The sequence below is a fragment of the Equus asinus genome, chromosome 4 (genome assembly GCF_041296235.1).
Source record: "Equus asinus isolate D_3611 breed Donkey chromosome 4, EquAss-T2T_v2, whole genome shotgun sequence".
Taxonomy (NCBI): domain Eukaryota; kingdom Metazoa; phylum Chordata; class Mammalia; order Perissodactyla; family Equidae; genus Equus; species Equus asinus.
In genome coordinates, this window is record NC_091793.1 from 141,623,689 (window position 1) to 141,637,139 (window position 13,451).

At 35.9% G+C, this 13,451-nt stretch overlaps 2 protein-coding genes across 16 annotated transcripts in view; one reads left to right on the forward strand and one right to left on the reverse strand.

Moving 5' to 3' along the window:
* CREB1 (cAMP responsive element binding protein 1) overlaps positions 1–11,749 on the forward strand; it is a 63,187-nt gene extending 51,438 nt beyond the window's left edge. For 8 of the 13 annotated variants that reach the window (XM_044768307.2, XM_044768312.2, XM_044768314.2 and 5 more), the window contains one exon: positions 5,553–11,749. In XM_044768307.2, the coding sequence (XP_044624242.1) occupies positions 5,553–5,697 (145 nt within the window). In that variant the 3' untranslated portion in view covers positions 5,698–11,749. The remainder of the gene's footprint in view (positions 1–5,552) is intronic. The other 5 variants (XM_070508473.1, XM_044768313.2, XM_070508474.1 and 2 more) reach the window with 3 other exon arrangements.
* METTL21A (methyltransferase 21A, HSPA lysine) overlaps positions 1–13,451 on the reverse strand; it is a 51,459-nt gene that overhangs the window by 21,254 nt on the left and 16,754 nt on the right. The gene's annotated exons all lie outside the window — the stretch shown is intronic.

Sequence of the window (13,451 nt, forward strand, 5' to 3'; positions counted from 1 at the left end):
TTCCAATATTTTGTTGAGGATTTTCAGGTCTGTGTTCATGACAGATAGGGATTTTACTTTTCTTTTCTTGTAGTGTTTCTGTCTGGATTTGTTATCAGGGTTGTTGGCCTCATAAAATGAGTTAGGAAGTGTTCTATTTTCCAGAAGAGGTTGTATAGTATTAGTATTATTTATTCCTTAATTATTTACTAGAATTTGCCAGTAACACCATCTGGGCCTAGAGTTTTCTTTTTTTGAGAGTTTTTTTTAAAACCATGAATGGAATCTCTTTATGTCAGATAACTCTGACTATCTGTTTGTTCATTGAATTTTAGAAGTTTGTGTTTTTAAGCATTTGGTCCATTTCTTCTAAGTTGTCAAATTTATGGACATAGAGTTGTTTATAGTATTTACTTAACTATTAATGTCTGGGATTAATAGGAATTTCATTCCTGATATTGATAATTTGTGGCTTCTCTCTCTCGTTCCCCTGTCACTTTTTTGGTTAGTTTGGCTAGACATTTATCAATTGTGAAAAATAGGCTATGTGGATTTTATCCACGGGCTATAGTTTGCCAACCCGTGGTCTAACTCAGGTAAAAGACATAAAACTGAATAAAAAATCAAGACGTAACTATATGCTATCTGCAAGAATCTCACTTCAAATATAAAGACATAGATAGGTTACAAGGAAAAGGATGGAGAAGAATATACCATGCAAATAGTAATCAAAAGGAAGCTGGAACATTGTCAGGGTTAAGGACGGATATTGTATCATGATAAAGGGGTCAGACCTCTAAGAAGACATAGTAATTCTACATGTGTTTGCTAATAGAACTTCATACATGAGGCCAAAGCTGATGGAACTAAAAGGAGAAAGGACCAAGCCATAATTATAGGTGAAGACTTTGGCACCCTTCTCAGTGAGGACAGAAAATAAAGATATAGAAGACCTGAATGATATTATCAACCAATTACACCTATTTGACATTTATATGACACTTGTTAATTTAAGAGAATGGGAAAAGTGTGTTCTTGGACCATAAAACATCTGGGAAAATTCCCACTTGTTTGAAAATTAAATAAATATTAAGCATTTCTAAATCTCTAGGTCAAAAAGGAAATCTCAAAGGAAATAAACTTTTTGAACTGAATGCAAATGAAAATATGGCAAAAATTTGTGAGATGGGGCTCAATCAAAGAAAGTCTTAAATCAGTTATCAGTGTCAGGGGTTGGCAAACCGCACCTCGTTCACTCCCTGTTTTTATAAGTAAAGTTCTATTGGAACACAGCCATGCTCATTTCATTATGTATTACCCATGGCTGCTTTCATCCAACACCACCAGAGTTAAGTAGTTGTGACAGAGCCCATTTGGTCCGCAAGCCTAAAATATTTACAATCTGGCCCTTTACAAAACTTCGCCAACCTAACTTCCATCTTAAGAAACTAGAAAAGGAAGAGCAAATTGAAAATTGGTTGTTAAAAAATCAATACAATTGGTAAACAACTTTGAAAGCAAAAGAGAAAACAAGTAGTAAGGAAGAATTGGCGATGCTGAAGAAGGAAAGAAGTGAAACAGAATAAAAGTATCAAATTGAGGCAAAGAATTAGTTCAGTAAATGAAGGAGGAGGATGTTGAAACATGTGAAAGAACTTTTTCCTGAAAATGTCTGTCAAATTGATTTCAGAATTTATAGGCCATCTGTCTACAACAATCCTTAGAATCATAAAATCCTATTTCTGTGCTGAAGACATCAGAGGTCGATTTAATCTTTACACCATGTCCTCAGACTAATCCTCTGGGAGGGTCCTTTCATTCTCTTCTGTTCTTAAAATTACTTACAAATTTTTGACAAGCTTTAAGAAGCATTCTCCAAAATAAAGATTTCTTTAAATTTTTTATATTTAAAGTTTATTTGGATTTTTTTTTCTACTCCAAAATATAGTAATGCCTGTTTTACTGTGAAACTGCTTGCCACCCCTCTGCCCTGTCACTTGTAACAGGTGCTTTCAATGACGTGCCACATTTATTTCCTGGTTATGCATAAACCTTAATACAAAGCTAACCATGTTGGTTTGGGACATTTTGATTCGTCCTTTTTGTTTCTTTGGTTGGGTTTTTTTGTTTAAACAGATGAGGAAACAGTCCTTGAATGGGAAGGGACCTGCTGGAAGCAACACAACTAACTGTGCCTAACTTGAGCATCATTCTGCAAGACAGTGTTACTTGAAATTTATTCCCCCAAAAAAGTATTGTACAGTCAAATTCCACTTGGGACATGCTACAAAGAATTCCTCTTTGGAGAGAGTCTCAGCTCACCTTAGCATATTGAAAGGATCCATGAGGTTTTGCATTAAAGAAATAAGTTAATTTTCTTAGCTTAGTATTTCTTTTTTTTTCCCCTTCCTTTGAGAAGCATATATTTTAATCTTTCACAACACTATAGTCTACTGATTTTGGTGGAACAAAGCTGGGAGACCTAACCTATGGGATCATATTAGTTTAACTTTGGAAACTCGGGTGTAGACGTAGCACTCATACAGGAACCTGTGGACTGTAAGTTCTCAAGGGACGGCGAGGAGAACGCAGAGGAAACAGATTAGTCGGCCCTGGCTGAAATTAGATTTGTAAGTGTACATACATCCTTCCTGCTTTCTACAGTGTTGGAGTTCACCACATGCAGAATATCCAGATTGACTTCTGAATCATCCCCACTGTCATCATTTAGATCTCTCTGTGCCTCATAGAGCTTCTTGGCTTGTCTTCACTGTTCATTGGAATGTTGGGCCATTTTTAAAACCATTTCCAAAAAATTTTCTCCCGTGGTAGAGTGTGATACAGTGGATCGTGTATTGTCCATGTCTCTCTATCATGGATAATACAACATTAGGTGCCATTTTCTTAATTCCAAGAAATGCTCCTTTTTTCCTGAACTGATGGGCTATGTGGGGATGAAGACATTAATGGAATTATAATGTACCACCACTTGAGTTATCGAGAAATAATAATAACTAGCACATATATAGCATTTACAGAATGCCACCCACTATTTTATGTGTTTTTCATCTGTCAGCTCCGTTAATCCTCATAAAACTTCTGAGGTAGATCACATGATCCTGTTTTACAGTCAGGAAACTGAGGTGAAGTAATTTGCATGTGGTCACATACTTGGTAAGGCGTAGCAGCACTTAAACGAAAGAATCTGACACTGAAGATACTGCTCTCAACTGCTGTACTACACTGCCACTGTTGTAAGTGAGGGGTTGTAAACTGGTGCTTTTTTTCATTTTCTAAAGAAAGACTTGGAACTTTTTTGCTTTCAACTGTTATGTTCATTCAACAGTAAGTACTTACCTTGTGCCAGGCCCTGTGCTAGTGACAGAGGGTATTAAAGAAAGATGTGGCTTTTACTCGCATAGAACTAAAAAAACATTTACTAGTTTAGACTTAGTAGCTCACCAAAAGATTTTTTTTATTTTTAATGTTAGATTTTTTTAAAATAGTTTTTTAATTTTTAATTGTGGTAGAAAACATAAAATTTCCAATCTTAACCTTATTAAGTGTACAGTTCAGTAGCGCTAAGTATATTCACATTGTTGTACAACAGATCTCCAGAACTTTTTCATCTTGCAAAATTGAAACTCTGTTAAGTAAACAATGCCCCTCATTTCCTCCTCCCCCCAGTCCTTGGCAATCCCCATTCTACTTTCTGTTTCTATGAGTTTGACTAATTTAGATACTTCATGTAAGTGAAATCATACAGTATCTGTCCTCTTGTGACGGGCTTATTTTACTTAGCATAATATCCTCAAGGTTCATCTATGTTGTAGGTGTGACAGGATTTCCTTCTTTTTATGGCTAATATTATTCCATTGTATGTATATACCACATTTTTATTATTTATTCATCTGTTGATGGGCATTTGAGTTACTTCTACCTCTTGGCTATTGTGAATAATGCGGTTGTGAAGACAGGTATGCAAATCTTTCTTCAAGTTGTTGTTAGTGCCATTAAGTCGATTCCATCTCCTAGCAGTCCTGTGTACAGAACCCTGCCCGGTCTTTTTGCATCATCTCACCTTCCAGCGCTGTGTCAGACAATGCCCCTCTGCTATTCACAGGGTTTTCCTGGCCAGTGAGTAGCCAGGTCCTTTCTTTTTAGTCTGGAAGCTCCACTGAAACTTGTTGGTATCTGAAATCCTGGTGGCATAGCTTTCAACATCATAGCAACACGAAGCCACCACAGTATGACAACCAGCAGACAGATGGTGTGGTTCCCTGATGGGGAGATAGATAAACCTGGGCCTCGGCAGTGAGAGCGCCAGATCTTAACCACCAGACCCCCAGGTCTGGCTCCATCTCTTTGAGATCCTGCTCTAAATTCTTTTGGATATATACCCAAAAGTGGGATTGCTGGATCATATGGTAATTCTATTTTTAATTTTTTGAGGTATCACCATAGTGTTTTCTATAGTGGCTGCACCATTTTACATTCTCACCACAGTGCACAAGGGTTCAGATTTCTTCACATCCTTGTCAACATTTGTTATTTGCTGTTTGGAATTTTGGGATTTTTTTTTTTTTTAATAGTAACCATCCTAATGGGTGTGAGGTGATACCTCATTTTGGTTTTGGTTTGCATTTCTCTAATGATTAGTGATATTGAGCATCTTTTTTATAAGCTTGTTAGTCATTTGTACATCTTCTTTGGCGCAATGTCTTTTCAAGTCCTTGACCATTTTTTAATCAGGTTATTTTCTTGTTGAGTTGCAGGAGTTCTTTGTATATTCTCCATATTAACTCTCATCAGATGTATGATTTGCAAATATTTTCTCCCTTTCCGTAGGGGGTTGATTTTCACTCTGTTGATTGTGTCCTTTGATGTACAGAACTTTTTAAGTTTGATGTAGTACCATTTATTTATTGCCTGTGCTTTTGGTGGCATAACCAAGAAATCACTGCCAAATTCAGTGTCTTGAAGCTTTTCCTCTATGTTTTCTTCTAGAAGTTTTATAGTATTTGACAGGTCTTTAATCCATTTTGAGTTAATTTTTATTTACATTGTTAGGTAAGGGTTCAACTTCATTCTTTTTCGTGTGGATATCCAGTTTTCCCAATGTCACTTACTGAAGAGACTGTTGTGTTACATTTTTTTTTAATGCCCTGAAATGATGAGTTTGTGAGATTTTTCTATTTAAAAGATGTTTTTCACACTGAAATTGTCTTATTATTTTCTTGGTTACTGTTATTGATAGAAGTTCCAGTTTTATAGGTATGATGCTGAACATTTTAATAAACAGTGATAGATGTAATTTTTAAGTGCTTGTTCAGCCCTTTTGGTTGGTTAGGGGTTTTCATGTTTGTTTTTTTTAAATCAACCTTCTATGGTATATTAAAATTTTATATAAGGTACTTTCCAAGTCATTCTGTATATTTTTTTTCAAATGCCCAGTCTATATTAAAATGTTTGTTGCTTTGAGCTAATTCTCTAAAAAAAATGTACTGTGTCTAACCCAAAATAAATGATAGAGAAGTGCTGCATAATCTTTCCTGTCCTTTTTTTGCTTGTAGGGAAGCAGCACGAGAATGTCGTAGAAAGAAGAAAGAATATGTGAAATGTTTAGAAAACAGAGTGGCAGTTCTGGAAAACCAAAACAAGACACTGATTGAGGAGCTAAAAGCACTTAAGGACCTTTACTGCCACAAATCAGATTAATTTGGGATTTAAATTTCGCCTGTTATGGTGGAAAAAGAACTGGCTTGGCCACAACCAGAGAGACAAAATAAACATTTTATTTTCTAAACATTTCTTTTTTTCTATGCGCAAAACTGCCTGAAAGCAACTACAGAATTTCATTCGTTTGTGCTTTTGCATTAAACTGTGAATGTTCCAACACCTGCCTCCACGTCTCCCCTCGAGAAATTTTCAGCACCAGGAATCATGAAGAGACTTCTGCTTTTCACCCCCTACCCTCGTCAAAAAGTAATAATTTGCTTACTTGTAAATTGATGGGGGAAATGAGGAAGAGAAAATCTTTTTTTAAATGATTTCAAGGTTTGTGCTGAGCTCCTTGATTGCCTTAGGGACAGAATTACCCCAGCCTCTTGAGCTGAAGTAGTGTGTGGGCCGCAGGCATAAAGTAAGTAAGGTGCAATGAAGAGGTGTTGATTGCCAAATTGACACGTTTTCACATTTTCATTGTGAATTATGGAAAATTGTTGAGACGTACCCTCTAAAAAGGAATTATAGTGTGGTGTTGAAGAAATTAAGAATGAATTTGGAGTGTTTTCTATGTACATTCTCTTCTTCAGTACTGAAAACTTGTCCTTGGTTCTTAAAAACATTCTGTATTAACTAGAGCTCTTCCATAGGGCAGTTGTTGATTCTTAATTCAGTTCTGTAGGGGTTCAACATTTTTGAATACATTAAAAGAAGTAACCAACGAATGAAAGAGCATGGTATTTGAATTTTAAATTAAATCAAAGTAAATAAGATTACAAAGCTTGTTTTAGTTAGTACTAAATTCTTAGTAAAAAGATGCTCATTAGTAAACCAACCCCTTGAGTTACATAACAAGGTTTTTAAATAAATGTTTTTGTCATCGCCTTCAAAAATAATTATATTGTCACTCATTTACTTAAAAGGATATTTTGAATTAAACTGTTCCCATTTGCACTTAGGTTATACCACCAACAGAAAGCCTTCAAGAGGCTAAATAAAGCAAAGTGATATATTGTTTATAAAATGTTATGTGTTGTAGAAAAATACTAATTTTAAATCTTTTCCATATTAACGTACTTTAACAGAATATCTCTAGTGAATTTTTAATGAAAGAAATTGTAAGGATCTAGTTCTAAAAAGTACAGTATTAGATGTGCACAAGGAAAGTAATTTTCTTCAGACATATTTGAGTGACTGCTGTACTACAATATTTGGATTGTCATTCTTGCAAAACATTTTTTTTCTTCTAAAAAGGATAATTATGCTTTAGCTTTCCAATACGCTATATAGCCTTTGTCATTCTATAAGCTACCTGTTTGAACTTCCAACCAGAACAGTCTGTATTCGTATTATCATACATTGTTTCCAGTACTCCTTTTAATGTTAACTACTCATTTATTCACTAAACCTGGTAAATGTAAAAGTTACCCTTTAAAAGAAAAATAAGACTAAGGTGGATTTATAAAATAAGAGACTGACATAATGTTGGATATAATTTCTCATTTGAGAAGGTTATTCCTTTTAAAAGAGAGTCTAGAAAATTAATGTTTTATATTTGGTCATGGTTTATTTGAAAAAGTTAAGTTTGTTAATTGTGTTAACAAAATATGCAAATATAGGTATTAATTATTGGGTTCATTTTGAAAAGTAAGATGTTTAATTAATATTTGTACATGGTTTATTTTTGTTTGTAACAAGCCATTGTCTTTTTTCAAGGATGAACAGAGTTTATGAAGGAGCATCATTCTAAGAATTGGGTGATGTAGTCTTATATGTGGACAGTTCACCAGATTCTCAAGAAGGCTTTCAAAGGACTATAAAGTTTGGTGTTATCTGCTGAGCTAATGGGGAAAGTTACAGCATAAAAATTATTTGTATACCAACATAGGTATCTCATTTTCCAAAACTGGTTTGACAGAAACCAAGCAAAATCACAAATATGCTCACAAATTAGAATTCTTTCTTAATGAGTCAAATTGTCAAAATTTAACATTTTGAATGTCATACGCTTTATAAATGAAAATTGCCTAGTATTTAGTAAGTTGTGTTCTCTCCTCTGAAGTTGAACGTTCTTCAAAAGTTGGGGCATTCTTATTCAATTAGGAAGTTGGTGGTCCTCTTTAGTCCCTGATAAGGCAATCACATCCATATTAGCTGGTTGGATTTTTAAGTTAACTAAGACCAGGTCTTTTGTACCTGAGGATGATTGCACTGGTTTGAAGTCAGCTACTTAATGATGAGGTAAGAAGCATATTCTCTTGCTAAAACTGTTTTAGACCCTTGGAGAGACTTGAAGATTTCAGTTTATACAGATAGAAATTAAGCCCCTTCTGTGCAGACATTTTTTTTTTAATGAGAATTGGAGAAAGGTGTTTGTTTTTAAGCATGCAACTTTGAGAACCTTTATTAAGAAAATGACAATTTTTTTAAAAAATCTTGTAGCCAAGAACATATGTGGCCATGTTATAAATGTTTTTTCTCTCCTTATTGGCCAAAAGGGAATGAAAATGTCATCATAGGAATCTGTACATAATGCTACTGATTTGCTTAGAAATAGCAAGTTTGGTATCGCTCACTTTGCAAATATAGGGCCATGTGGCACTTTTATCTATAGGACAGATGAACTCTAATAAAAACGAAGTGGGAGGGGTTTATTTTTGATATATTGCTCTTATAAGTTTTCAAGCTTTGATAGTGTTTAACTGAAAAGTGGTTTAGAAAGGGCTAGATCCAATGTGTTCACGTTATTAAAAAATTGATACCAGATGTAATTTTAAGTTCATTCTTTTTCAAACTCAAGTACCGTATTGGCAACCGTAACATTGTCATAGGTGCTCTGTTCATTTAGATATTCTTGGGGGGGAAATGGCATTTGTATAATATATGTGTACATATATATATATACATACAGTATATAATCTGAAGCTCTGAGAGCTTTTAAGTCAGGAATGCTGAGTATTATAGTATATTGAGGTCAGATGAAATTTTACATTTTTGCGTGTTCTAGTGCATCCCTTTTGGTAGTTTCTTGGACTGCATTACTACAGCACTCATGATTGATTTTTATCTTCTAATTTTCTTCCAAGTATTTTATTTCTTTTCATTGTTTTTTTCCTTTGGCTTGATACTTTTAAATGTTACTAGTCACTTGAAAACTACCCCCCCAAAAGTATTTGGTTTTTATGCTTTGTCTCTGGCAGCTATAACAGTGGTAAGAGAATTTTGAAGATACCTTCTAAAAGGTACCACTGATTTTTCAAAAATCATCTTGGGGGAGGAATTTTGATGTTTTCATTTGAGCAGGGATTTTTGTCAGAAAATGTGTTTTGATGGTGTCAGCAGGAGTGCTAGTATCTGAAAGCACCATAGCAGTCGGCAGTTTGTCCACCTGGCTGAAGTCCATCTGTGTCTCTCAGGCCTAATCCCTATATCACTGACTGTTTGGGCGACATGTGGAATCATACAAAGGCTTAGGAAGAAACAAGTGTGTTTGAACCAGGATGCTTTTACTTACTTGAAGTGACTTCAATCTAGATTGTTTCTTTTCATTTTTAATGTTTTTCATTCTGTGATCAACTACAGTCAGCTGTTAGCATATATTGGTCTCTTTATTTTGACGATCAAAAAGGCTGCTTCGTTTTGCAGGATTAAATAAGACTAATATCTTAAAGTTAAGATTTTGAATTAAAATGAGTTTTAGAAACAGTGGTTATACACCTTTTCAGTTATTTTCAAGAGACTTTGTTTCTTTTGTAGCCCTGAAAACTGTTGGTATCTTGTTTGCCATTGACCTAATACAAAAGTTGTATATTTACTTGGATTATATTTACATTATATTCTTTGTAAATGTTTGGTGTAACTTGCACTTTTAAAAATGACCCAGTGTGGGTATTAGCCACTTGAGAAATTCCCTCATCAATTAATTGTCAACTGACTTTTCATGTCTTTCTCCTCTCTTCAAATCATGTGACTTTTTAATGGAAGCTATTCATTGATTAAAATATTTTAGCACCTAAAGGCTAGCCTTATAAATAGCTGTAAAAGAAAAATATCAGGAAATTAGATTTGACTAGCCCAGCTGATTAAAAGATGGGTTCGAACCCTATCTTTTTCATCATGGATAAAGAGAGCAGGAAAAGCAACTCAAGTGAGTAAATATTTATTTCCGATTTTAAATGAGACACTATCCTCACCCCAACATTAATACTGTCTATAGGATGCCAAGATATCCATGAATTTGTCCAGAACAGTAAAAGATTTTTCAGGGCAGTGAATTCTGGTCATCATGGAGACCACATATAATCATTTGACTAAATTCTTTTCACTGTAAATTGGCTTTGTTAACATCAAAGAAATAATGCCTAAATCTAACTGATTCCCGGTGAGGAAGGGGAAGAGAAGTGTGCTTAGTAAGCCTGTAGGTGAAGAGTCGTGGGATAATTTGCTCACGGAGTTGTACAAAGCACAACTAGAGCTTTTTGTCGGGTGGCTCACATACATCTTGAATCCTTTTAAGTTGACATGTTGACTTTTGAGTTGACTGCACAGTCGCTGTATGTATTAGGAACTGGTTTCCTTGACTCTAGAATCAATGGCTGGGAGAGGCACTAATCCCTGAGGGGGTGGACATATCATGAAGCCGAGTCAGTATGGAAGAATTTCAAATAAATCAAACAGGGTGCTGAAGTTCCATCTGTCTCATCTGCTTATGATAAGTTCTTGTGATTAGTGAATGTAGCTTAAGCCTTTGTATGTGTCCTCAGGGGGCAGACAGACTTTAAGAGGGACCAGATACCATTTGAATGGAGGGATTATATTTCAGGTGTTTTAGCTTGAAATTTATTTTTTAAAAAAATAAAAATAAAAAAAAAAAAGCCTGTGAAGCATGTCGATATTATTAACAGGAAGAGTTGTTTAGCACAGAGAGAAAACATTGACCTGTCTGCATTCTGGTTCTGTGGGTGCAGGTCCTGGCTGGGTATAACGTGATACATTTGAATTAATCTCACCAGCAAGTAAAAGGAAAATGAACGACCTTCAGGAAGTGTCTTTGAAAAGGGTCGAACAGTAGGAAATTCAAATTTTACCTACTTTATACAGGCATTAATACTTGCCTATAGAAATACAGCATTTCCAAGCTTCTGTCTGAGGAGCTTCTCAGAGATGTGAGAGTAAATCTGAAATGGTTTAGAACCGGTAGGGAGGAAGAGCACCCCGGTGGATGGAGGTCTCCTGTTAGCTGGCCAAGTAGGAGGGCCTGCTGTTGTGTTTGGGAGGTTTTATTTTCTTATGTTTTTAAAATTGAATTGGTAAATGCTTTATAGACGTATTTTTATCCAGGTGCCACTCCAAGTTGTGTATGTAATAAAATTATTTATATAACAAGTGGGAAGTAATTTGTCAGCATTTTTCTGTGAGTATAGATTAGGGATGGCAAAGAAGAGTGCTAGTTAGCAGTTTTCCATGTAAAGTTGTCCCCGACTGATTTGTCCACGTCAGTTGTCATCCTCACCTAAAAAAGGAATTATTTCTAACCTAGATGTATCACTTGAAACTTTTTAGAAACAAAATAATCAGGGAAGTTTCTAGAAAGAAAGCTGGGTTTTTTTGTTTTGTTTTTTCCTTGAGGATTGGGGTAAAGAATACCTCCCCCCAAAACTATCAGCACAAACAGGGTATTGATTTTTTAACTCTGATGTTGCTATTAGAGTTGAATACTAAATAAATAATTATAATGAGGGAAATTCCCTACATTCTAGAAACATCCCTGTTTTAATTTTTTTACCTAAATCTTTTGTGCTTTATCTGTGTAAAGAGAAAAAAATGTACCGGGTTATAATGCATTTTATTAACACTATGTACATATTAGCTGCTTTGTGTTCACAATGGTAGCAATTGCTTTGTACATTAAAGTGATCCTTGTGAATTTGTGAAATATTGTCATAAAGTGCTTTTTCTTACTGTAATCTTTGTGGTACCAACTGTCATAATGCCCTTTTTACACAAACATTTATGTGCAGTCACATAAACATGCTTTTTAAATCTCTGTAAGTCTCTTTTTTGGGGATGGGATCTCTATATTTTGATTTTTGGTAATAGCGTTAAGCTATATTTTCTTGGTTTGTTAAATGAGCAAAAGTTATGTTAGACTATATCACAAGCTTGTGTTGCATAGCAATGGAAAACTAATTCAAGCAACAAGAATATACCTTCAGTTACTTGATTTTACTATATTCCCAATTTTTAGCACAAGATTTCTTTCTGCAGTAAGGCTGAACAATGCCCATTTGAAGATTTGGAGATGTTACTGCCCTATTGAGACAACCCATGGGAGACATGACCGGCTGTCTCGATGTCATAAAATGCCATTTGCATTGGAAGAACAAGAATAGATAACTTTTCAGGTCCCCGTGTAATTCTGAAGTTCTATGAGCATATCATAAAAGGGAAGGAAAGGGGAGGGGATGTGGTTAATCTGCTCTTTAATGAAAGCATAGGAATGAGAGACTCTCCTATACTGTTGTGTCAACTGCTGAAGATAAGCAGTCACATTTATTCTAAAGTACTTCTTTAAAATTGCCATGATGTGTTTGTTAAGCTTGTTAGACTTGTCGTTGTATTGAAGGAGTTACTTGAATTTCCTTTCTTTTCTTCTACAAAGAGTGACCACGTAATTTATTGTACAAACTGAGACAGTGCTGAGAGTGAAAGGCTGACATAAATTACATGGGGACAGTAGGCGCAAACAAGGACTGTGCTGAGCAAACCAGGCCCTAGAGTCACCCTACTTGCAAGCCGTGTTCAGGTGCTTGGACCTCAAAAAGCACAGCATGCCTGCCTTCTCTTCAGCCACATTTGCTGTTGCTTATCATTTCACAGATACTGAGGACACACTTCTTGGCCTGAAAAGTCCCTGTCCTCGCACTGACACACAGCCAAGGCAGTAATTCTCACGTTTATACAGTTTCATCCCTGAGCTCCAGACTCACCATGGAACACAGGTCCAAAACAACTTCTCATTTCTCCTCTAAACCTGTTCTTCAGCTGGTTTTCCATCTTGTGGATGAGGCCACTATCCAGGACACTGCTTAAGGCAAAAGCCCAGAAAGGCCCCGCCTCAGTCAGTGTTCCCCTTTCTCCCATTGTGCACTTAATCTCCACATCTTTCTTAAGTACCTTGACCAGACTGGGGCTTGGAATTCTCATGAGGGCCTAGCAAGTGAAATGGAAACAATTTCCAGTTTGAATGCTATTTTTTTTTGTTTTTCAGCTGAAGTACAACCACATAACAAAACTGACCATTTTTAAATGAACTGAGCGGCATTTAGCGCATTCACAGTGTTGTGCCATCACCGCCTCTATCTAGTTCCAAAACACTTCCATCACTACCAAGTAAGACCCTGTACCCATGACAGAGTGACTCTCCATTGCCCCTCCCTCCAGCCCCTGGCAACCACCAGTCTGCTTTCTGTTTCTACAGATTTACCTATTCCAGATATTTCATATAAATAGACTTGGGCCGGCCCCATGGCTGAGTGGTTAAATTCGCAGGCTCTGCTTTGGCAGCCTAGGGTTTCGCTGGTTTGGATCCTGGGCATGGACATGGCACCACTCATCAGGCCATACTGAGGCAGCGTCCCACATAGCACAACCAGAGGCACTCACAACTAGAATATACAACTACGTACTACGGGGCTTTGGGGAAGAAGAGGAAAAGAAAAAAAAAGATTGGCAACAGATGTTAGCTC